Source organism: Gavialis gangeticus, unplaced genomic scaffold (assembly GCF_001723915.1).
Source record: "Gavialis gangeticus isolate Ggan-Ray unplaced genomic scaffold, GavGan_comp1, whole genome shotgun sequence".
Taxonomy (NCBI): domain Eukaryota; kingdom Metazoa; phylum Chordata; order Crocodylia; family Gavialidae; genus Gavialis; species Gavialis gangeticus.
The window spans coordinates 160,973,095-160,998,732 of NW_017729022.1; the positions used below are offsets into that span (position 1 = coordinate 160,973,095).

The 25,638-nt window shown below is 40.3% G+C and overlaps 1 protein-coding gene across 7 annotated transcripts in view; it reads left to right on the forward strand.

The window, feature by feature from the left end:
• The window catches only part of RCOR3 (REST corepressor 3), a 34,459-nt gene extending 8,881 nt beyond the window's left edge, over positions 1-25,578 (forward strand). Inside the window, exons 4-13 of one of the 7 annotated variants that reach the window (XM_019516408.1) lie at positions 1,928-1,980; positions 2,096-2,257; positions 3,751-3,912; positions 4,336-4,460; positions 5,571-5,673; positions 12,786-13,004; positions 14,298-14,375; positions 16,183-16,240; positions 22,125-22,366; positions 22,807-25,578. In XM_019516408.1, the coding sequence (XP_019371953.1) occupies positions 1,928-1,980; positions 2,096-2,257; positions 3,751-3,912; positions 4,336-4,460; positions 5,571-5,673; positions 12,786-13,004; positions 14,298-14,375; positions 16,183-16,240; positions 22,125-22,366; positions 22,807-23,151 (1,547 nt within the window). In that variant the 3' untranslated portion in view covers positions 23,152-25,578. Of the gene's footprint in view, positions 1-1,927; positions 1,981-2,095; positions 2,258-3,750; positions 3,913-4,335; positions 4,461-5,570; positions 5,674-12,785; positions 13,005-14,297; positions 14,376-16,182; positions 16,241-22,124; positions 22,368-22,806 lie in introns of those variants that run through there. The other 6 variants (XM_019516409.1, XM_019516410.1, XM_019516411.1 and 3 more) reach the window with 6 other exon arrangements.
• Positions 25,579-25,638: the final 60 nt, after the last annotated feature.

The window sequence follows — 25,638 nt, forward strand, 5'->3', positions numbered from 1 at the left end:
TCCTAAACCTAGACACAAATGTAACGCCTCATTCTTGCCAGAAGCCCTAAAACACCCTCTCTTTGTTAATCATAATATTTTATACTTTATCCTAATCGCGCCCATAAACCTAGATCCGAGTGCTCAGAACCGCGTAACTGGTTTACTGGTACCTGGAATCATCCTAACCCAGCTCTAACCTTAATGATTATCTCTAATCCTCACCCTTATTGTCACACCGAATCCCGATCACCCCAATACATTGATAAATACCCTTTGGTACAGTTAGTAATAGTGGTGCCTGTGCTTGGTGCTGTAAAACTGCAGGAGAAACTTCCTGTACTTTGGCTTTTTCAAAGACTAGCATGTGCGTAATTTTATATGCTTTAGAGAGCCTCTGACTCTTGTAGTCTGCTTGCATTGTGCAGTTAAGTGTGAATATAACTTTTTTGCAGAACAAGGGTCTGTTAAAGTAAGCAGTGTATGAAAGGAAGGTTAAAGAGATGCAACATAGGGAAAAGTGTCATATTAAGTAGATGATCAGATGGCTACCAACTGGTCACAGACAGATTTTAGACCTGGTCATTACTGCTCTAGAAACTTCAGAGCAGTAATGTTTTGGCATGGTCTTCCAAACAAAGTAGTGGGGGCAAGGAACATGCATTGCTTCAAGATGAAGCTTGGTAAGTTTTATGGAAGGGATATTGTAATGGAGTGTGGGTGTTCATGAGCAATAATTGGAGCAGTGATAAGTAAAGTTGTATATTTGGTACCTTTTTATGGGCGGGGTTTAAAGGAAATGGGGTCTCAGTGGTGGAGGTTCTTGGTAATACTAGGCTTCAGGGCTTCTGCTGGTCACCTGTTTGAACCAGGAAGAATAGCTGCTCCCCTGCCCTGCCCCCCCCCCAATGCTTTGGGCATGCAGGGCTGTCCAGCTGATGGCCTGCAAGATGCATGTGACTCCTGAGGGGTTAACCTGAAGCTCCTGATCCAGGCAGTGCTCACCCATCCTCTTACTGCTGCCACTGCTGTCTCCAGGCTCCCCCTTTCTCCCCCAGCTTCAATTTCCTGCACATCCTGGGGGCAGGCCCAGGTGAGACAGCATGGTCTGTATGGCTCAGTGGAATTCATGACCTGGGGACCCTGAGCGGTGCAGAGGCAGTGGCACAGTGTAGTGGTGGGGAAGCCTAGGCAGTATGGGATCAAGCAGCATAGTGTTGAGAAGGTGTGGTGGGGAGTGCAGTATGGTATGTGGCCAGGGAGCCTGTGGTCTCTGGCCACTTAAGTTGTAAAGCCCTGGTTTAAAATATTGGCTACAGAAGTAGAAGTTTACTTGGGGTTTGCTGGTGTTCCTTCCTGTACTTTGAAACTTTCCTTAGAGTTGGCTGGTGGGCCCAGCTCATGCCCTCAGCATTGTGTCAGCTGACATATTTCAGGTCAGGAGGAAATTTTCCTTCCAGCTCAGCTTGGTAATAAGGACTGTAGGGTTTCGTTTGGGTTTTTTTGCCTTTCCTTTCTCTTTAGTGTAGGCTGTCCTCTCTTCCCTAGGATTGCCAATGCTTATTATGCTAATAAATTCCCTGCTGCTGTCAGCAAGCTTGTCTCTTCTGTTCCCTGCCTTTGGCATATTCATTATGACAGTCTCATTTCCTTTCCCGGGGGCGTTTAGTGGCTATGGTGTGTGAGGCGTCCAAGTGGATGATGACCTTGCAGAGCCTTTGGACAAATGGTTGCCTGCAAACACAGGGAACTGGACTTCTAGAACAGGAGGCTCTTTGCAGTCCTGTGCACCTACATTTGCACACCTACATTTTTCTCTGCTTTCCTGCACTAGGTGGCCAATCTTCTGTAATTGTACAGTGGAATTAATAATTCTAGAAAAACTAATTCTGGCTTGGTTTTTTTTTGGTTTTGTTTGTTTGTTTGTTTTTGTTTTGTTTTTTTACAGTGGATGAATATATTGCAATAGCAAAGGAAAAGCATGGATACAATGTGGAACAGGTAAGCGCACTAAATGAGAGTGGTGGTCTAAGATTTTGCTCAGTGTAAAAGTATATCACAGTTTTTTGTTCAATACTACTCCTGGCTGCCATTAATTAACGCTATTTCTCTTCAGGCCCGGCAGCAAACACAGCAGTTTTATGGATCTGCATACAGTTGTGGTCTGGATTCTCTGCAAAAGATTGAACTCTTTATTTTCATGACATGCTCAGCTTGTAATGTCACTTTTGAAAGGTTTGGTATGTTTCTTGATATGCTGGGCATGTCATGCAATTGTGTATGTATATAACTTAAATATAATTTATTAAGGGAAAATATTTTTGAAGGGACTAATTTATTTCTTAAATTTTGGAATTCTTGCATTTTTAAATTTTAAACAACATTGATCAGTGCGGCCTTTTGTAGATCACAGGTATTATAATTAATTAGAGGTCTCTGACATGTTTTGTTTTAAAATGAAAACTCCTCAACTGGCACTTTTCAGACCCAAAGAAACAGTCAAGATATTAGAACTTTTAAGGGCTTAGAACCGTGAAAATTGAAAGCAAAAGTTTTTTCTGTTTTACCAGCTTCTAGATGTGTTCCTTTTTAAAGTACAGGTAAACCTTGCTAGTTAACGTTCGCTAAAATGTGTGTTAAATTACAGAATTGTACAAATTAAAAAAAAAAAAAAGTAAAAAGGAAAGTTAGCACAATGAGAATACTGAATGATGAGAACTTGTGACAGCATCAAGCTATTAAGTCTTCTTTAGAGTGAAATTCAACACTCACTAGTGAGAAGTAATTGTTTTTAAAAAAAAAACCAAACCAAAGAGGAATGAAATAGACCTTGATTACAGCAGAATGAGATAACAACATGTTTTGTAAACAGAAGGTGTATGTAGTTTGGTATGATTTTTAGACTTTCAAAGGAATAAGTGTATTGTATCCCCGATTACTGAAAGACATTAAATCAAAGCCTTGACTTGATGGTGAGTTGTTGATCATGCTTTAATTGTTTGAAACTAATTAGTTTAGTTTGTAAACTATTTAGCTCTTTTAATTCTCCAAGTCCAGTATAAGACTAAGTATAAAGTCCATGAAGGCTTCTCTAAGGCATGTCTGGTCTAACATCCTCACCAGGAATGTGGAGATATTAGTTGGTGTAAGTAGAGAGATTTAAAATACAAAAGCTTCTCTTCAGCATTATAGCTAGGGGCAAGGGAAGTCTCTCACAAAATTGGACAACTCTTATTTGATGAGGGGGTTAAGGTTTGTTAAGAAGACACTCCAAAAAGTGAGACTTCCACAGCAGAACTTTTATTTTTCATATCTCTAGTTTTTGCAGTTCTAAACGTTTATCTCGGTGAGTATTTTACTGCCTGTCCACATGCAGTAGGTGGATGAAGAGTTCTGGATAGTTTTCTGGTTCTTGAACAGTGCTGTGAAATGAGACAGGAATCAGAGCCTGGTGGTCTAGAAAAGATACACAAGGAGATCTAGACTAATGGAGAGAGAGAAAACAGATCAGACTTGGGCCTATTAATTTAATGTGTTTAATTCTGAGATGATGCTGCCATGCTAACCTTAAATTGACTGCAGCGTAAATAAAATGCAAAAATGTTCATATTTTACAAAATTCTCTTGTAATCTGCTGTCATACACATAATAGAAGAGAGACAAAATGTGTGAATTGCTTTTGAGAAGTATTCCATGTGGAATTTTTATTACATGTCACTGCACTTTACAAGAAGTCTGATTAAAAACAACAGGTCTTGTTTCTTTTCAAAGGCACTTGGCATGTTGTTCTGGCATAAACATAACATTGAGAAGTCTCTTGCGGATCTCCCTAATTTCACTCCCTTCCCTGATGAGTGGACAGTTGAAGATAAAGTCCTGTTTGAACAAGCATTTAGTTTCCATGGGAAGAGCTTTCACAGGATCCAGCAAATGGTAAGGTAATATTTTTGGTTGTATATATTTAATTGTTATAATTTTACTTGCATCCAAGGGTTTTTATTAGGATAAAAATCATTTGGCCAAATTTTCTAGAGACATGTCCAAACAAAAGGTCTTTGCTCAAAATAGCTTAAAAACTAAAACTTAAATTCTGTTCTTACACCTACAGTTTTGTGGAACTGTAAGCTTCTTACTACTTTATAAAAGTACCACGAGAGGGTTTTTTGGGGGTAAAGCATAAAATGGCTTGTGATTAGAGCAAAAAGGCTGAGACACTGATTTCTTTTTACATTTTTCCCATGAATTTAAATAATACTTCTTGTGTATGTTTGTTTATAACTTCAGCATAGTTACCGTACTGAGTGGAGTTAATAAATACCATTTGTATTTTTTTTCTGTTTGAATTGATTTTTCTAGCTTCCAGACAAAACCATTGCAAGCCTTGTAAAATATTATTACTCTTGGAAAAAGACTCGTTCTAGGACAAGTTTGATGGATCGACAGGCTCGAAAACTAGCTAATAGGAATAATCAAGGTGAAAGGTAGGTTGCATATTCTTTAAATAACTAAGTGCCCTAGAGACTTAAAATCTTGGGTACAGGTATAGCTGTACAAACTTAGTGTAAGTGCACTTCAGTTTTGGAAGAAACATTTCTAGAAGTCTGTTCATTTATTTGTATGGAATACAGTAACCAAATGACAGAACAAGCCCTAAATTACTGATGCAGTTTTTGCCTCTCTGCCATCCAGTGATAGGGGTGGAAGGGTGCACATGCAGCTAAAAGAGCCAGATTTAAAGGCATCATCACTGCACTGCAAACTTCTGCCACAATTTAGATAGGTCCGTAGGTATCAAAGAGCCCTAATGCAGAAAGACTGCATGTGTGCTGCAGGAATCTGGTTGAGATCCATTGCTTTAGCACTTCAAAATTCCTGCAAAAACATGCAGCACCAGTGCTATCTGTTTCTGCATACCTCTGGTCTTTTTGGGAGACTGGAAGCCAAGGCTAGTCGCTAGGAGTGTTTGCAGACATCCTTTCTTCCCCCACCCCCCAAAAAGCTCTTTACTCTAAGCTCAGCGCATTCCCATGCCCAGTCCCACACGTGACCAGAAAAGGCAGGACATTACTTCAACCCAGTTCACCTGACATCTGTTAAGATCAGGTGCTTTAATGAGGCCTTTTAGGCACTTTTATCTAATAGCTGATTGAACCAGCTTTAGCTAAAAGTGCCAAAAGCCCTGCTGAAGTGCCTGATCTTTACAGACGCTGTAGAGGTGAGGTAAAGTAACATGCTGTTGCTTCCAGTAAAGCATGTTTTTTTCGGTTTGTGTTTTTTGTTTTGTTTTTGTTGTTTCATTTGTGGGGGGGGGGTTAATGTCTGCAAGCAGCCTGCAAGATTTAAACTATTTTTTCCAACAAAAGACTCTTTTATACCTCAGCTGTTCCTGCTTTATTACAATTTTTAACAAAGGGAAATATAAAGCACTGAATATTAGAAAAAAATTAGCAAAATAATAATTAGTTGCATTGTTTATAATCACTATATAACTGACTAAGGTGTGTCTTTGCTCCTTTAACTATATAATTGTGTTGGTAAAAGTGAAATAGCTGATAAATAGAACCAATATGACTAATCTGTTTTACGTGCAGTGATGATGATGTGGAAGAAGCACATCCAATGGATGGAAATGATAGTGATTATGATCCCAAAAAAGAAACCAAAAAGGAGGTAACAAACACTCTAACAATGAATGTTAGTAACACTTTTTTTGTGAAGTTGTATATAAAGAATGTGAATCATGGTAGGAACAGAAAGGAGTGCCATCAAAAATCTGTTTTTGGCATTTGGATTAAACTGTTTCTTCATTTACGGAAACAATTGCTGTACAATCTGTAACACGCACTTCTTTGGTCTCTGGCTAACTTCCATAAGCCCTTCTCAGTTATGTTTCCTATCAATCAGTTGCCCTCTGGTTGGCAAAATGTCCGTCTGTTTACCAAACTGTCTTCCTGATGCTGAGGACAGTAAGCATTTTTGTTGTGCTTAAAACCTTTAAAAGGGTGTTTCTTCAAGTAAGAGAAGCTTGTTCATTTGAAGCCTTGAGGAGTTATCCATGTTGTTTTGTACCTTAGACCATTTTTTGCCACTCTTATTCTTGCTATTCCTAATTAAAATGAGTAAACCTACTTGAAGTAAGGTTTAACACAACATGAGTTGGATGGAGAGAGTCCTAGATAAAAATGCATTTTGAACAAATTCATGTTGGTTGTTGCTTTAGTAAGTAATGTTCTAAAAAAGTGTGATTGGTAGACATGACAATTCTACAGATGCTAAAATTTTTAAAGGAACAAACGTCTTTTAATGAGTAGCATATTTATTTTTCAGGTAATACTCTAAGTTACTGAAATGGAGTGACTAAAGTATAAAATACCCACAGTATTTAAAGTAGTTTGTATAAAAAAAACAGCTAAGCTTTGTAAACTTAGCACCTTTTAGATATCTCTTAAGCATTCCACTTGCCTCTCTATTTAAAGACCTTAGAACAGGGATTGGCAACCGTTTTCTGCCATGGGCTATCCTTTGTAACCCTGCCCTGTGGGGGATTGTACATCTACCTTTCCTTTTGATACCTATGCTATATATGAAATAGCTTCTGTAAGCTGAGAACCCCTGTAAAAGTTACAGGAAGACTTAATGTGCTAATGAATGTTATTGAAATAGTGTCAAGACTAGCCGAAGGGAAGTTTGGATTGTTTATATGGCTTCAATTCAGGAGTGCAGGAAAGCACATATATATTAGTCCTTTTCTTTTCTCTTCTTTTTTGAAGGTGGTTTCACCTTGGTACACTTTTACTGCGTACAATACTGAGATACAGGTTGCCCATGTTCAAGAAAGATAGATTCAGACAGAACGAGGGCAGAGATGGGCTACCATGATGAATAGAGGAATGGAGAGTCTCCCATACCAAGAGGAGACTTAAGGATATTTCTCTGCTGCTTCCATGGTGACTCCAAACCTGCTGCTGAGAAACCAGACCATTCCACTTGCTCCCATTCCTTGTATTTTGTGCTAAAAGAATTCCTGCAGTCACCATTAGATCAGTGCTGTCAGGAGCATGTCCCCTCAGGATGTAAGAGCAGCTACACAACCCTTTTTTGGCAAGTGGCATATGTAGAGTTTTGATGCCCCTGGGTTGCATCACTTGCCCTGGAAGTGGGAAGCAAGGTTTGAATTTCCTTAGGCTTGGGACAGAATTAAATCCTATGTTTGTCTTCCCCCACACTCCCCCTTCCATGGAATGCTCTAATCCCATGGGACTTCTTCCTTACCCCTGCCCCCTACTCCAGTGAGTGCTCTAATCCCACCAGGCTGCAGGGTAGGTTGGTTGGGAACATCCCTCTTGGTTAAAGGACTGGTTTTGCAAAAAAGAAATATGATATCTGTGGGGACAGAAAAAGTCTGCAAGAGGGAGCTAGATTCTGTAGGCTAGTATTTAAAATGAGATAGGAAATGGAGTCCTGGGTTCTTGTCCATGCTCTCAGGACTTATTCTTATCCATTGACTGTTCGTGCATTTTACTTCCATGCATCCAAAAGCCCTAATCACTGTGCTTATGGAGTCATCCCACTTGTTTTACTCTTGGCCTTACAGGTCTTGCGTTCATCACCATACAATGACTCAGTTTCATCAGGAGTGCTGGATACAACCTCTTGCAGGCAAACCTGTAAGCTAGCAATTAGGTCACTCTCCTGGGAGAGGCAGGCTTGAATGCCAACAGGCATGGGCAGGTATATAATTCAGGTCTCCCACTTAATCTAATTGCAAGACCTCTAGCTGGCATTTTGGGAAAGGGAGACCTCTCCTTCCTTGAGTGAAAGTGGCTGCTTTGTACGTGTGCTCAGAATAGTCCTACAGAATTGAGCTTCTTAGGAAAACTTGGATGCTGTTGAGATCAGGATAGTTCTGCAGGTGTCCTGAAGGCAGAACTGCAGTTCCTGAGGGAACAGTCTTGTCTGGTGGGGAAAAAAAGATAACTAATAAGGTTTAAATATCACCAGTTTAATAAGCTGCTGAGCAGAGGTCTGTCTACATTCTGACTTTTAGGCAGCTGAGTCTAACTTCGGATTTGGCCCTAAAACTATTTAAGCTTTTTAGCTTAGGAAACTGAAGGCTAAGTGGAGAATATGATTGCCCTCTACTAACATGCAGGAAGATAAAGAATTATTTTAAGTTAGAACAGTGTTGGCACAGGAACAAATGTGTATAAATTGCCTGTGAATAAACTTTAGGCTGGAAATAAGATTTCTAATTATCAAAGGAATTAGGTTCTAGAATAACTATTCAATGGGAGTTGAGGGCAAGCAGCCTAATAACTTTTTAAAGATGGCATTTGATAAGCTTGTAAATCAGACTATGAAAAGGTAGCATTGTATTTGCTTTGCTGTTGGAGGGAACTGGCCTGATGGCATAAGGTGCATCATATTTGTACAATAAAAATAGGTGCATCCACAACTTTAATCTGGTGGAGATTTTTGAATTGCTGTTTTTAGGGTAATGTACCAAAATCAGTGGTAACTGGCATCATCAAAATATGTTTAGAACCTTTTTTAAAATTGGCTTTGATCTAAAGCAGGGGTTGTCAACCAGGGGTATGTGTACCCCCTGGGCATACTTGAGAAGGCCCTGGGGGTACACAGGGATGGAGCACTGCCACGCACCATCCCATGCTGCCATGGAAGTGCCACCTGCCCAGCCAGACATGGCTGGTGGGAGAAGCTTGCATGAGGCGGCTGCCGCTGCTCCACATTCAGTTGCATGCCACCCCCTGTTCCATGTCTGCATGCCAGGGGTCCACTGATCCAAACAGGTTGAAAACCCCTGACCTAAAGCATATCTTGTAACTTCCACAAGACACTTAAGGTAGATTGACATGTGGGAGGGAGAGAAGTATAATATACACATTTCTTCTCTTTCTCATAAAGATTAGGAAGAAGAGGAACCCATATACAGTATTATGCTGATGGCAGTTCTGGATGGCAGAAGATTGAAAAGAGGAAAAACAATAAAATGTAAATGCTGAAGTAGGCGAGCTAACATGGAAGTTAGGGCTTACTCCTCATCCACGTGGCTGTAAATTTTTTGGCCACTAGCGATAAACCATAAGAACTTGGGAATTCATGCAGTATAATATGTAACTAAAATCAAGGGATTTACTCCTAGAGAGGTGTCTGTATTAGATACACACATGGTAAAAGAACATTAATAAGGTTGTGAAGTCAAGCTCTAAAAATTAGGAAGTGTGAAGAAACCATCTTTAATGCCAGTGTTTTGTAACATTTTTAGACTTTGTTTTTTAACTTTAAAAAAGTTAGGGACCTTAATGTAATTTTATAGGCGAAGTGTCATTAACGTTTCATTAAACCCTGTTGTCAGTTATTTACGTGCAGCTAATTTGTGCTGAAACTTCTGTAGTTCATGGTTTTTTCTCTTCAGGCTATGCAGGGTTTTTTGTTTGGGTCTTTTTTGTTTTGTTTTGTTCTCATTTTAGAAGAACGATGATCAGAACTCTCGATTTCTTCCATGTATTTTCTCTGAGGCTCTGTAGTATTCTCTTAGTTTGGCAGAGGAATACAGCCTTTAATATTGGGCATGTCCCTTTTGAAAATCCACCATGCTAGCCAAATGTCAATTTTTCTCATGCTTGAAGACTTGGTGGGGCTTAACAGCTAAAATCTGTGAAGTCTGCCTCCTTGGAGCAGTTTTGAGCCTGTTGCAGCTGCTTCTGCGGATCAGACTTTGCCACATGTGGCATCCTCACAGAGTGATTGATCATGCATGGTGTTGCTGTTGCTACTGAGTTGGATAGAGTTGCAGACACTCTGTAGAGTAGGGTTAGGATTCAGAATAACGTGAATAAGATGGGAGACATGGTCTGCAGTCAGTCAGATGAGATTCAGCAAGGAGAAGTGCAGTCCTGCACTGTGGGACAGAACAGTCACATATACAAATACAGACTAGACTGCAGTGCTCCAGACCCGGGGGCTACAGTGGCCAATAAGCTGAATATGAGCCAACAGTATGCTTTTGCTGCCAAAAAAGCCAACAGCATCCTGGGTTGTATTAACAAAAGTGTCACTTGCAAATCAAATGAAAGGATTCTTCTGTTCTATTAGGCACTGATGTGGCTTTACTTGGAGTGCTTTGTCCAGTTTTGAGCCCCACACTTCAAAAAGGATGTGGATAGTTTGGAAAGAATACAGCACAGAGCAACAAAAATAATTAGGGGACTGGGAGGTAAAACTTCTGAAGAAAGACTAGAAGTCCTAGGATTGTTTTAATCAGGAAAAGAGAAGACTGAATAGGGATTTGATAAGAGCCTTCAAATACGTGAAGGGCAATTACAGAGAGCATGGAGATGGACCTTTTTCTGTGGCCATAGAGGACAGGACTAGGAACAATGGCCTGACTTGAAGCAGGAGAAATTGAGTTTGGAGATTAGGAGGCACTTCTTATGAGGGTGGTCAAGCATTGGAACAGGCTACCTAAAGAAGTTGTGGGATTTCCATCCTTGGAAGTTTTTGAGAGCAGGTTAGACAGGCACTTGGTTGGGATGGTTTAGTCTGGGATGATCCTGCCTTGAGCAGAGGGCTGGACTAAATGACTCTGAGATTCCTTTCAGCCCTACTTTTCTATTATCCTATGCAACTTGTTTCTATGTGTGGAGACAAAATGAAGGAGGTAGCCATCTGATTCAAATGTAAAATAGACAAAAATTGAATTGGGGAGGGAACTACACTGAGGCAGTAAGTCTGGGATTAGAATATATGGGAGATGGCTCTGAGTGAGGAGGAAAGGATGGGACACAGTTAAGATGACTAAAATGGGAAACCAGTGAGGAAAGTAAATGGCACGGGGAGGAATCATTGATCTGACAAAGCAACTGTGTGGAGAAAGGAGAAGTGGGATTGACTGTACAAAGTAGGATAGGTGTCAGGGAAGAGCAGGGGAAGAAGATGGATTAGAATAGAAACTGGAGCGGGGAGGGGTATAAATTGAAACTAACAGTAGAAGCCAACAGACTGGAGACTGGGATTAGTTGTATTAGGACAAGGTCACGTTAAGAGTAAATCAGTAGAAGAGGCCTTGTGATTAGAAAACACTCTTGCAGAGCCTGGAATGGATGACAAGATCTGTCAACAAGTGCCTGTGAAGCCCTCTGGTGAGATGTTCGAGTTCCCTAATATTTTGCCCAGGTGAAGGGTTATTGATCTATTACCTCTGAGTAATGCAAGTGGAAGAAGTCTAAGCAGTGGTTTTAACTGTACCAACCTTGTTGATGAACCATGTGGGGCTAAAGATCCCTCATAATGGAATTGAAAGGGAAAGCAAGTGTTCCAGTTTGTGTGGGTTTTGTTTTTATGTTTAACCCAGAAAATTGTGCATGCAACCTGCATTAAAAATGCTTTCGAAGTTACAGGATCCAAGTACTTGATTTTAGGAGTGGCCAAAATTGATATTTCCCCTTTATTCTAATGCATTGCAGTAGTATTGAATTACATGATCTTTAATTATGAATTGAAACGCTCAGAATTTGGTATTCATTTCAGGTTCTGGAAGGAAGCTTTCTGTTTCATCCAACCTTGAAGCCATTTTTTGTCTCGGTTCAATCTTTACTGGCTCTGTGTTCTGATACCCTATTTCTGGTCTCTTTGCTTAGCTGGACCTTGTGCCTTTTACTGTTCTGTGACCTTTTTTTTGCCATGCTTCTGTACATGTGCACGTACACATGTTCTGTGTTCATGCTGGCTTCCAGTCTTGTTTCCCCCAGCTTCTATCAGTACTTTCCCCAGTATCTGCCCAGCCAGTGACTTTTCTTCATCCCGGTACCTCAACTTGATCTATGAGTCTTGTTTCAGCTGTTGGCTCCCATTCCTGTTTCCTCCCACTGTTTACCTGATCATTCATCCTTCCCCTATGCACATCCATGCAAACCAGCCCATCTCATTTTCTGCAGGTCCTAGCACCTACTCCTCAGTTTCTCCTAGATCTGGCTCTTGGCTTCTCTGCATCTGAAACCCATAGCTTCCTCCTCTAAGCTGTTCCTTGTGCCACTTGAGCCCCTGAAGCATCCACTAAAAGGAAAAATCACTTTCATCCCTATGTGCTTGCTCAAGAGGGAGCATGTTCTGTGGGGTTGTATGTACATATTTTTGTCAGTGTAAGTAGATGTTGAAGCTCAAGCATGCCTTATGGCAATGGAATCTCTTGTGTTGGGGGGGGGGGGAAATACCTTCCTCTGTCCTTGCTTCTGAAAACAACTGAACTGTTTGGGCTGAAGTCTTTAAAAAAATAATAATAATAATAATAATAATAATAATAATAAATCAACCTGGGACAAAGGGCTACATGGAAAACTGAAGCTGGGGCAGCTGAAGTTTGGCAACATGTTGAGCATCTGAAAACAGCTTTATAATGGGGAGATGCTAGGCAACCTTCATAGGAATGTAATAGAACACTATAAAACATCTTTCAATTGATAACTTCTAATGAACAAGAATTTCCTGACCCCCTCCCTTTTTGTAGCAATATGTATGCTAATAATTCTAATAACACAGTTTGAAAATACCATTAGAGTGGTATGGAGCCAAGCTTTAAACTTTTGAGATGAATAAAAGCTTCTTAAAGGCTGACTGCAGGCCTGTCCAACAGCTAATGTGATAGCAAAACATCAACAACAATGCTTTAATGCCCTTCTCTTTTTATAGTTTTTTTTTCTTGTTTATGTAAATCTTTTATTTAAAAAAAAAAAAAAGTGTGTATATTTTGCTGTATCCTTTAATCACCTATCTCTTGTAAATTTAAGGGCAATAATGAACAGCCCGTTCAAACCAGCAAAATAGGGCTGGGTAGAAGAGAGTATCAGAGCTTACAGCACCGCCATCACTCTCAGCGTTCTAAGTGTCGTCCACCCAAGGGCATGTATCTGACCCAGGAAGATGTGCTTGCAGTTTCCTGTAGTCCCAATGCTGCCAATACAATTCTTAGACAGCTGGATATGGAGCTAATCTCATTGAAGCGACAGGTATCTTGGGTTATCTGCTTCATTTTTTGTTTGCTTCAAACCTTTTGTACTTGAAAGATGTATTGTCCTAATCCCTTTCTCTAGGGAGACTTGTTAAATTAGTCCTTCTAACTTGCTAGTTCTACTCAGTTGTTTTCTTTTCTTTTTAATGCTATACTCCTGTTATTGAGGGTAAAATAAAGTAAAACCATCCATTTCTAAAAAATTGCTTAAACCTTGAGCAGTTTTGGGGTTGGGGAGGGGGGGGATTTGTATAACAGAAAATGAGATGGAGTAAGATTCTTGTACTGTATCTGACTTTATACTCAATGGAATATCTGTGGAAAAAATTATAAAACCAAAGAAAGGAGTGGAAGAGATTAATTAACGAAGTTACCTATAAACAATAAAGGAACTTCGAATAGCGTTGTTTCTTTATATGACTTCCTGGCTTCTGATTAGGTGATGTAACATTTACCCCCAGCTTTCTATACTACTCCCCTGCGTCCAAGTGATCTAGTGGATGCAGCATTTGAGATCTGTAGTCTCTGCTGCATTTAATCCATTCTCTTCATCAGATTTGCAAAACATCCTCCCACACATTCAGGCACTCATGGCTCTGTTCTGCAGTATGCAGATCTCGTCTGGCGTATATGCAGCCATCTGTCGATCACTTCTATGCCAACTGTAAACTATATTAACAGGAATGTGTTAAGTGGGAGGTAAAAGCTACCCCTTCTGTAAAGTTTTCAACCTCTAAATGGATTTAATAATTCCACCATACAGCATATCAGGAGATCATAGCTAACCTGACACCAGTAAAACTAGACTGCATTAGGAAGGTAGCTGGAAATGTATTATTCTTTTTTTTTTTCGAAGAGTCATTATAGGGGAGGAAGGAAGAATTTAGCCTTTACAAAAAAGTTACATATACAGTTTGTCTCGCTCAACATCTTTCATGTTTCGGTTTTCAGAATTTCCTTATTTGGAGCATTTTGTATTATTTCATTTCCTATGTGGGTTTTGGGTAATTTTGTGAAAATGTATTACTGTAAATTTTTTTTCCCTGGTTCATCATCCTGCTAGACAAACATGAGATCACTGTCTTTGGAAAGGCTGTTTAAATAGTTTTCTGTCTTTCTCTCCAGGGTAGCATGCGTTTGTGAAGATGCAGTTAAAAGTAGAGGAGCCTTAAACCATAATGTTTCTCTCTCTAACTTAGGAGGTACACTTGTGGCAATCCTAGTGAAGATATGTGTGTAAAGTGATCAACTTTCTTTGTGGAGCTGATTAACTTTGTTGTTTTTGACCAAGGTTCAAAATGCTAAGCAAGTAAACAGTGCACTTAAACAGAAAATGGAAGGCGGGATAGAAGAATTCAAACCACCTGAGGTAAATAAGTACAAAGTGCTAAAACTTGTGCCAATGTACTTTCAGTTGTTCAGTCGATTTATAATAATACATAAGTTTGAGTCATTTGCTGCTGCACAGTGTTGCATTTCAGATGTACTTTTTAAATGGAATGTAAGTTATGTAATGGTAGAGGTGACTGGTCTCTGGAAGAAATCAGCAAAATATGCTATTTCTTAATAGATATAAATGGTAAAAGATTGTCACAATTACAAAAGAGGACTGCACAGCAGTCGGTGCCCTACAAAGAACTACTTTTGATAACAAAACTGTTGGCTCTTTTCTTAAGTGCCTTCTGTCGTCCATGTTTTCCAATAAAATCTTGCACTATCTGTTGTTATTTTTCATTGAATTAATAGGTTTGTTTCTTACTACTGAAATGACTTCCCCGTGAATGGGTATACAGTGTGTATGCGGTCAAGTTGGAATCAAATTGTCTTTTGAACAATCGGAAATGCTGATCACCAGTAGCACTATATAGATATGAAAGACTGCATTAAGATCTAGGGAAAGCTGTCAAAGAAATCTAGGTCTAAAATAGGGCTGTCAGTTTAATTGCTGTTAGCATTTGCAATTAACACAAGAACCAATTAACATGTTAAAAAAATTAACACAATAATAGTGCACATGGTTTTGGAGCCTGCCCTCCTGCCATCACTGCCACTTCCAGGCCATCCAGTGGGACAGCAGTGGCAGTGCAGAGGAGCTGTTAGGGTAGCCTGGGCATGGGCTCTGGGCAGCTGCAGCAGAAGGGGTGGGGAGGAGAGCACATCCATGCACAGCCCCCATCCAGGGCCTTGAGCAGCTGAGCTGGCAGCACCAGGTGTTTGTGGAAAGCAGTGCTGAGCCATGGCAGGGCTGCCTTGGCACCCTCAGGGCCCAGAGCTCAGGCTTAGGGCAGGTCGGGACTGCCAGGGAGCTTGGACACAAACCACTTTCAGGCCTGGGGGTCCCTGGGCATCCTACCCCAAGCCTGAGCCTTGGGGCCTGAGGATGCCATCCAGCCCTGCTGTGATGAGTCTTGGCGGGATGCAGGCTCCAGGTGGCTGCAACAGGAAGGTTGGGGGGAGAGGGGGGCACACCCATCTGCAGGTGGGCTGGCAGCACTGGGGGTTTGGGGAAGGAGGTGCTGGGCTGCAGTGAGGTTGCCTGGCATCTTTTGGGCCTAGGGCAGGTTGGGACCACCTGGGACCTCGCTGAGCGAGGTAAGCAGGGAAGTTTGGGGCCGGACCAGAGCAGCTGCCCCCAGGCTGGTCTACCCACAGCCACCATTCCTGGGGTGAGGGCAGGGTAAGCCTACTACTGGGGCTATGATCGGACGGCGGTGCATGCCGCAGGCTCAGGGCAGCTCTGCAGAGACCCTGCTCAGATTGGGCATCCTACTGAGCGTGTGGGGGTTCCCCCCACCCTGGCCTCCAGAGTCAATTAAAAACCCCACCCCCGTACCATACAAAGTACCTGCATAATTTTGTGGTTTTAGCTGTGCGATTAAAATCACAATTAATTGAAACTAATTGTTTTTTAATCGCGCAACTAATCATGATCAAATGTTTTAATAGTTTGACAGCCCTAATCTAAATTAAACAGTAATCCAAATACACCTTCCTGTTTAGTAAATTTAAGGTAGAATTTGTAATCTAAATTCGTGATTTATTGACTGGAGGGATACGTCTTCATAGTAAACTTAATTTCAGCTAAATCATGTAACTTTATTTTATTTTCATGTATTCTACAGTTTTTCAGAGTGTACTTTAACAATCTCTGTGCAACTTCTCTAACTTTTTAATAGACTAATCAGAAAATCAATGCCCGTTGGACCACAGAAGAACAGCTTCTTGCAGTGCAAGGTATGTTAAATGGGATAATCTGTAACAGTTCATCTTGAACTGACATGCAGATGACTTAAATGCCACAATCCTCACTCATTTTTTTTGCCTCTTATTTTGTACAAGTGGCTGTTTGTTTTTGCTTTATTTTTTTAACAAGGAGGGGGAAATGTGTTCTTTAATCTTGAAAAGACTGTCAAGGTCAAGTCTCTGTTTTTAATAGAAGATCAGTGGGAAGTAGAAGAAATATTGCTAGCATTTAACTTTCTAATTGAAAGGAGTGTGTAAGTGTGTCAGTCTGTCATTACTCAAAATTTTAATTGGTAATTGAAGCTAAATAGCTGTTAGTAGACACTTGTTCTAAACAAAGTAACAAAAAATAACTTTTCTCTCAGTGGTTCTTAATGACAATATTACCAGACTCTAATTCCGGTGTTCTACTTTAGTTGGATCTGAAATACTATCGTATTGAATAGGGAGACTCTTACACATCCATAAAGAACCAAAAAGAGCAAAGTCCCATTTTTTTGTAGGTTACCTTTAACTGCTGCATTGTCCCTTCATGTGTAGATTTTCATTCAGTATTGTACTGCAAAATCTAAAACCAGAGACAAATGCTATACCAACACATTTAATGATTGGAAGTACACTTATTGGTATGCTATTGGATGCAGGTAACATGCATTTATGTGCATGCGTGCATGCATAAGAATTCAGATTTTTGTCATGTTTTAAAATAGGGTAGTATGCAATCCAGAGAACATTAAGGTATAAACAGAAATAGTTGCATAAAAATAATTTGCATATTTAGTTACATTTTAAGATTGAGACGATCAGTATTTTAGAGAAGATTATGACAGTTTTAGGCTGGACATAAGGAAAAATTTCTTTACTGTCTGAGCCCCCAAGGTCTAAAATAGGCTCCCTCCAGAAACAATGCAGGCACCTGCTCTAGACTCATTCAAGCAACGATTGGATGTTTATCTTGCTGGGATCCTTTCACCCTAGCTGACTTCCTGCCCTTGGGGCAGGGGGCTGGACTTGATGATCTTCAAGGTCCCTTCCAGCCCTAACATCTATGAAATGTAATAGATCGGCTCAGTATTACTTTAACAGTCATGCAGTCCTCCCTGTTCTTCATCGCCTTTTAAAATGAATACTTTTTATTTTTTTTTACATATGCCTGTATATATTCACTGAATGCTTGCTACTTGAAAGCTGTTGGAAAACTGATTGATGCTGAACCTATTTTTGAAAGAATCAAACTTTTTTTTTTAAAAGGTTGAATGGCTTTCATTTGCAATTACTTAACAATTTGTACATATTGCTGTTACAGTTATTAATCATAATATTGATTATTCCATAAGTTCAGACTTGGTTATTTTTTACTAAGTCCAGTGTTTGTGGTGGGCATAATTTCAAATGGTTATGAAATATTAGTTTTAAATGATTGTACATGCACACCTTACTTAAAAATAAATAAATAACCAAACAAAAAAACATTGTGACCAACTAAAAATAAGAGATGAGAAATGGTGGTCCATTTCATTTGATGCCCCTGTCTGGGGAGAAAAGACAGCCTGAAAAAACTGAATTATGGACTGTGGGGGTTGGAAGGGACCATACAGGCCATAGAGTTCACTCCCTTGTTAGCTCAGACAACCATGTTCATAAACTTATCAAGATCCATTTTAAAGTTGAACCTAACTAGGTTCCCACCCCCCACAGTCCTTTTAGTGTGGTGACAATTGACCTCCTGAGGTCACACTGCTGCCAGTACAGAAACTACTAAAGCCAGTCCACACTTAGGAAATGAGATCACTGCAGACTGTCTCTTTCTCGGTGTTGTTCTGGGACCGGAGTACAGATAATGGACCAATTGCTACTAGAAACTTCAATTAAAATGTGGTAAAACTAAAATAGTAACTTGGTAATTTAGCCCACTTCAAGTAACTGTGTGACTAGGATTAGTTCCCAGTCTGGCAAGGAGAGGAGTAAGTTGGCCCCTCTGTAAGTAGGCACCTGGGTTGTTTGTTTTTTTTATTTCAAGATCCATTTTAGCAAGAGATCAAATCTAATTATATAATGCTCTTCTCAACAAGGAGGTTAGAAAGAACTTGGGGTAGTGTTTGTACTGCAGGGTTGTACGATAAGCATTGTATATCAGTTAAGAGTTACCTGGCTTAAAGAGCTGGTAGACACTTTCAAGATGCAATGAAACCATACTAATAAAGTGTACACATGTTGGCCTTGAGTGCTGTATTCACATCTGTAATATTTTTGAGAACTGTTTATACAAGAATGAGTGTTGATAGGCTAAAATGAATAAACCTGATCTACATATTTCGAGTGAGAGAAATGCATTTTATTTTATGGTATCTTTTGTTTGCTGTTAACTAATTCAAACCAGTTAGTAGGTAAAGTGCAGTGGGTCTTTTAATTAACATTGTGAATTAGTGAGGCTCTTTTTTGCTGCTTGTAGAAAAGATGTGGCAGAACAAAGAGGATTGAAGCATAGTGGGGAAACTGCTTTTTAAATCGGTAGCCAGGCACTCATCTCATCCCTGTGCACAGCTGTCTGAACAGAGTTAAAATCCTTGTCGTTGCTCCTCCCAGACTTATTCTGCTGACTCTCTTGCATTTGCCAACACCCTGCAGTCACTGGTTGCCTGCCTTAACCACTGGCCTCAGCAATCAAAGTTGTAATCCATTTCAGTGCTGCAACATCCTTTTAGGGTGCTGTGGGCCCTGCACCAGCAGCATCCAGCTGCTACTGCTCCATGCTCAAGCACAGCCAGTATAGCCTAAAGCAGACATGAGTGACTGCATTTTTGTTGCAGCTTGTTTTGGTCTGCTTTTGCCCCTGAAACAGGCATGCAAGGCTGGTGGAACTGTAGGTGTTTTTACACATGCTCCAGGGGGTGTGGGGAGGTGCACTTCAATTAGAGCGGCTCCAAGAGTGCCCAGAATGTCATGTGGATCAGCATCCCCATGCTGAAGAATGGTGGTGGGGGCGCTTTACCTGAAGCTTGTCAAACGAGCTTCAGTTAGTGCCCCTGCCACAACTTTTCAGCATGGGGATGCTGATGCACATGATGCTGGAGGCTGCTGGGGTGCAGTAATTTCCACACTCCAGCAGACTCAAGTAATCGACTGTCCTCCTCCATTGCACTGTAATCAGGGCCAGATTAACACTTTAGTGAGGCCCTAGGCAAACCCATGGGCCTCAGGCCAGTTGAGACCTCCCTGTTCACCCCGGCACTGCTGCCTGTGGGGAGTGGGGCTTGGAGCCACCATTAGGAAGCAGCCATCACAGTGGTAAGACCTGCGCAGGGGAAGGGAGGCAGACAGGGCTATTTGTGCCAGAGCTCAGGACCCTAGGTGTGTGCCTAGTTTGCCTATGTATTAATCTGGCCCTGGATATAATTACAGCGTGTTGGAGCAGCCTCCCTGCACATGTATAGGTGCCCTGTGTCTCCAGAAGAAGCACTGAGGGGGCTGGACTGAGAAGAGCTGCAGCAAAAGCAGGCATTTTTGCTTGCATTAGGTTTATCTGGTTGTGCATGAGGAACATGGGGCAGTTCCACATGGCCATGGCCATGGCGGTGGCAATGGCAGCACCCTGCTTGAGAACCACTGAGGTAAGCTGAGGCATCACAGCAGTGATACTTAACCAGGGTGATGTCACGTTTTTAAAAAAGTTATGAAGTGGTGCCCTGGCTCAGATTCATTCAAATTCAGTGGCTTAGTCCAACCACATAGAAATAGCAGCAGTTTGGGCCTTCAAAAGCTTCAACTGTAGTTCCCTACTTTACTGTTGATGGGTTGTTGTTCACATATAATGAACACGATGCATTTTCACAGAAAGTAAAAAGGGCACAGCAACCCATAGCTTATGGCTTTTCTTTAAGCAAATCTGAAATGTATGCTGTAATGTTAAGCGACTCTCCTCACTACATCCTTATTCTTTCTGAATTGAGGCATCGCCTCTTGCATGGATCTTTTCTTGTTATTGGGTATAGAAATGATATCCTCTGAGAATTATTATGAGTCATGAGGAATTCCTACACTTCATAAATCAAATTTTATTTCACTTGTGACACATGAAAGTTTTTGTAGCAGAAAACAAAGGCTGCTTACAGATGTACGCCTCCCCCCCTTCCCTCTCCAAAAACAGCACTTACTTTAAAACTCTGCATGATGTCAGCCTGAGCCTAGTGCGTGCCCAGAAGAGGCATTGCATTAGTTTGACCTGGCTCGCTCAACATCTGTATAGATCGGGTGCTTCTGTAGGGCTTTTTGATTGAATCGGCTATTGGATAAAAACACCAAAAAGCCTCACAGAAGCGCCTGATCTATACAGATGTTGGGCAAGCCAGGTCAAACTAACACACTGCCTCTTCTGGTAAAGCCCACCTTTTCCTCTTCCTCCTCCCTCCCCCACTCCCTCCCAATCTGTCAGTAGCCAAAGTGATTCTCCAATTTTCAATTTATTAACATGTTGTTTGACCCTAGACTATAAAATACAGCTGCTTCACAGTAGAATCTTAAAGGTTATAAAATCTTGAACTTTCCGCTTGATCGGAAATATGAAACTTCTCTTTTTGCCATGGTACTAAGTTTGGAACACTGGAAAGTTTGTTTATTTTGGCTTTTTGAAGATTTTTTTTTCCCCTCTGAAAATGGGAAATGTGGAGAGGAACTTGGGACAATTTATTCTTAATATAACAAAATTTTGAGAATAGACTTAGTAACTGTCTAAATATTAAGTAGAAACTGAGCTTAAGAAGAATTAGTAAAAGTTGAAGTAGTCAGTTGGATGCTAGTACTAGGGTGGATGCTAGTATTAGGGTGTTTGATTTGGTGCTGGTATGCATCAAGACCTGTGCATGCAAAGGTTCTCCCCGTGCGTTTTTTCTTATAAGGAAGTGAAATTTTTCCACTGTTGCCTAAGGCAGCATTAAGGTTTTGGGGAACAGTAAACAATAGCTGGACCTGACGATCTGCTCAGGTCCCTTCTGACCCTACCAACTATGAAACTATGTGGCCATCTGTAATGAAACTGTCTTATTCAGAGGCCCATAAAATTGGCAAGAGGAAGAAGAGAATCTTCATATCATTCTCATCTTTTGCTGGAGAATTGGATCCTAACAGCTTGTTTTGGTATCTGTTTCCAAATGCTTAAATCATTGAAAAAATGAAGCCCGTTGGTGGGGATGGGCATGGGACCTCTTTTAAGTATTTATTATTGTTCAGTTGAATATATGTTAATTGTAATCTTATTTATAGGGTTGTTTCCCATGTTATACATGGGATTGTGAAGACAAGCTGTGAATTTAAGGATAAAGAAAATGCCAAAATGTTAGAATTCTGGGAGTTTTTTCTACCTTTTGCTTAGTCTAGTACATTTTTTGTGGTGAGCTTAGCTGCTATTTGCCAGCTGCCACATAGCAACTCTGCAAAGAAATTGGCTCAGCCACATGCAACTGGCTTGGAAGGAGCCTATAATTGAGCCTGTGGCACTCAGTTAACATTCAGAGTTGATATATTTCCCCCAACACAGTTTTCATGGGCTCCTCCCGATCTCCTTCCAAAAAAAACTTGAAAGATTGTTTGCCCAACAGAGTCTAGCCCTTTGTGGCTGTAGATTGTTGGCCCTTTGAGTAACCCTTGATCTTTTACAAGTCAGTTACAAGCCCCAACCGAACTGATTCACGCTTTCAAGGCTGTGTTTGCAAGGCAGAACGATTGTTATTTTTTTTCCATGGAGGCTGAGGTCTGCCTTATAATTAAATTCTCCAAGTTTCAAACTTGGCTGACTGTCCCAAAGACCATGTCTGTGTATATCACACAGCTGTGCTTGACTCTCTTCCTTCACAGGTATATTATTTACTTTACCTTCCAGGTGTCCGCAAATATGGTAAAGATTTTCAAGCTATTGCAGATGTAATTGGCAACAAGACTGTTGGTCAAGTGAAGAACTTCTTTGTAAACTACAGGCGTCGGTTTAACTTAGAGGAGGTGTTGCAGGAGTGGGAAGCGGAACAAGGAACCCTGGCTTCTAATGGTGATGCTTCTACTCTAGGGGAGGACACAAAAAATACTTCTAATGTGCCATCAGGAAAGAGCACTGACGAAGAAGATGAGGTGTGTTTTTGTGTATCACATAAGTGAGCATGGATTGAGGATTAGCATTTAATTCAATGAAATATAAATCAACTTTAATTTTGGTGAATGACAAACCATCTTCATAAACACTGATACACTTGCATACTGAAGGGCCAGTTCTTGCTCTCATTTTATTGAGAACAGGATGGTGTATTTAAATAGAGAACTTACAAACATGTATTAATGCAAGAGAAAAGTAGGACTTCTGTTGCTTCATAAGCTCTCTTTTTAGTTTCACTGTTAAGCTATCTAGAACTTAAAATGCTTCTTTGGTAACTTTTTTTTTTTTTATTTTCTTCCCCTGCTTTGCTGCCAACCCCCCCCCAATTTCATAAAATACTGCTTCCTGTATAGTGGACCCTGGCAACCCAAAATAAATTATACTGTCTCCAGGATTGCTCTCTTCTTTTATTTTATAGGCACAGGCCACACAGGGCACTCAGTGTTCTGGTCCTTCACCTCCTGCACAGGCATCTGCTCCAGTGCCAGCAACTCCTGTAGCAACTTTGAACCAGCCTCCTCCATTACTTCGTCCAACACTTCCTGCTGCTCCAGCTCTCCATCGTCAACCTCCGCCACTTCAGCAACAGGCTCGATTTATTCAGCCAAGACCAACCCTAAACCAGCCCCCACCACCACTCATCCGCCCAGCTAATTCCATGCCTCCTCGTCTAAATCCAAGGCCAGTGTTGTCCACGGTCAGTGGCCAACAGCCACCTTCACTTATTGGAATTCAGACAGAATCACAGTCCTCTCTGCACTAAAGAAATTGAAGTAAGGCAGAGCTGTGTTAACTCCTGAAAATTAAATATTGTATCAGTGTCTACTTTTTCTCAAATAATGAAGGGGAGAAAAGAGCAAGTCTTCTAAGGTATTGAACTGGTTTCAAGAAGAGGAGGAAGCTAAAAACTAGCAGTAGAACCATGTGAATGACTATCTGTATAAAAGAATCTTCCATGCAGAAGAGCTGTACAGCAAAACAATGCCTACAGTTTAGCCCTCTTCTGTATGAATAACTGTTGAAGGAAGCTAACCTCTTAAATGAATAAATGTTCTGCACACCGAGATTTTGTTTAACTGATTTTTACTCTATTTATTTTGAAGTTCTTTATATTTAGACATCTTAGTACAGGAAAGCAGTGTCTGTTAAATCTAGGAATTGTGACAACTCCTGACTATTTTAAGTAATAATGTGGGGGGATAACTTTTACATTTTCCTATGTTAGGAGTGCAAGAACTAGTAGTTAGCCTTCAATTCACTTTGGCACTGTTTAGACATGTAATAGAAGCATTTCATGCACTTTTAAAATGTAGACAGCTTTCTCTTTTATTTTATACTTTACTCAGACTGACTTTACATTTTTTGGTTTAAAAAAAAAAAAGTAATTTTTCATTAAATACTCCTTTTGGAAGAATAGTCTGAAAGATCTGCTGAGCTATTTTACCAAACGTTAAATTTAGTGACGTGTATGTTCTAAGTTTGTAAACACTCCAGTGCTATGAGTCCAGTTTCCAAATGCAACATTTTTTGTGGGCTGGCAACTTCCAGCACCAGGGAGAATAACAACTGCTGCAGTTCGGCCACTCCAGTTATTACTCCTACAGTTTAAGTACAGAGGAGTTTAATCCCACCTTAAATGTTCACTTATGCAGTTGCGTATTCCAGATTACTACTCTTTTCCTAAGGTTTTGATTACCAGTGTAGCCTAAATGCTGGTGTTGACAGTTAGAAAGGAGTGTGTTCTCTCAAATGTAGTAATGATGAGGATGCAGGTTAGATGCAATCATCTGCCTTGTTAAACAGGAACCTTTCCTTTCACCTGTCTGACCTATCTTGTTTTTTGATGGCTTGTTTATATTTAAACCAAATACAAAGCAAGTAACTGTGGTATTATTGTGGTTAAACCTTGCCTGCCTGACTTCTATTTTGGGAGCAAAGCATTTTGGTGGATTGACTAAATTATGACCCCAAAATAAAACGAAAAAATGTGATAGACATGCATTAGTTTTCCTAGAAAACTAGGCCCAAAACTCAGATAAGGAAGTGTTTCAACTCTCAAACACTGTTAGTTCAGGAGCCAGCGTGGTCTGGATCAAGCTATGGGAAAAGTTCTAGTTTGAATGCTGTGTGACCTGCATCTATATTGGCTGTCATGCTGTTTATCTGGAACTGTTTTTAATTTCATAACTTATTCATGGTCGAGTTATAGGTGAACATCGAATAAACTGAATATTCAATTAAAATTGAAAGGTGCTATCCCCAGCCTCTGACAGATGCAGGGGCTCAGCACTCATAACAATTACAGTTAACAGTTTGCAAAAATCTTGTATCTGTGCAAAGGGAAGTTCTTGTAGCAGCTTTTTATGTACTGCATTTGTAATTCAAATATTAAACTTTGAGACTTGTAGCCTTAAATGTGATTAAGGTTTTGACCCGACATACTTTGTATTTCTTCATTCAGCTACTCTTTTTAGAAGCTCTTGTAAACTTAAGAGATCTGGCTGCTAATTTGCTGATCTCCTAAATGTATTGAAATAAAAGGGTTCCTCTTCTATGGATCCCTTCCCAATCTTTCCCCCTCTTTCTATCCCCCTCCTTTGCAGCACGTGCGCATACCAAAATCAGATTCCCAGGCACCACATGTGCATTAAATAGTGGCTTTTCCACAAAGGAAATTAAAGTTGTAAAATGGGAGCTCTCCAAGAGGTTTTTTTTTGTTTTGTTTTTTGGGGTTGTTTTTTTTAGTGATTGTTGAAACCTGTGTCTGGGAGTTAAGTGCCCCTCAACAATTACATGAAGTCTAGCTGGGCTCCAGACTTCCAAGCTGGCAAGAACCCTATAATGTGCATTTTGACATAAGTCTAAATACCTAACTTAATTGTTAACCTTAATAGAATACAGTTTCAGTAATTTTTTTTTAAGTATTTATATCAAGTCTCCCAGGTGTGTGTACTGTACCTTTGCTAATTTTTGTCTTGTCTGTTGTCAGTAGAATTTCAGTATGCAGAATGTTGGGTGTTGCAGTACGATTGGCTACCACCAACTGCTATCAAACTGTTCAGTACATTGTAATTCAATTTAACCCTGTTTAAATATTCTGTAACTGGGCAAAGGTGCTGTATTTGGGGGGCAAGGGTATATAGTATAATAATTTATATACACCATAGCACACAGTAGGGAAATCCTAGCATTTGTAGTACTAAACAAAAATGTACATAACAAAAATGTCTTTTGTGTGCTTTGCAGAATA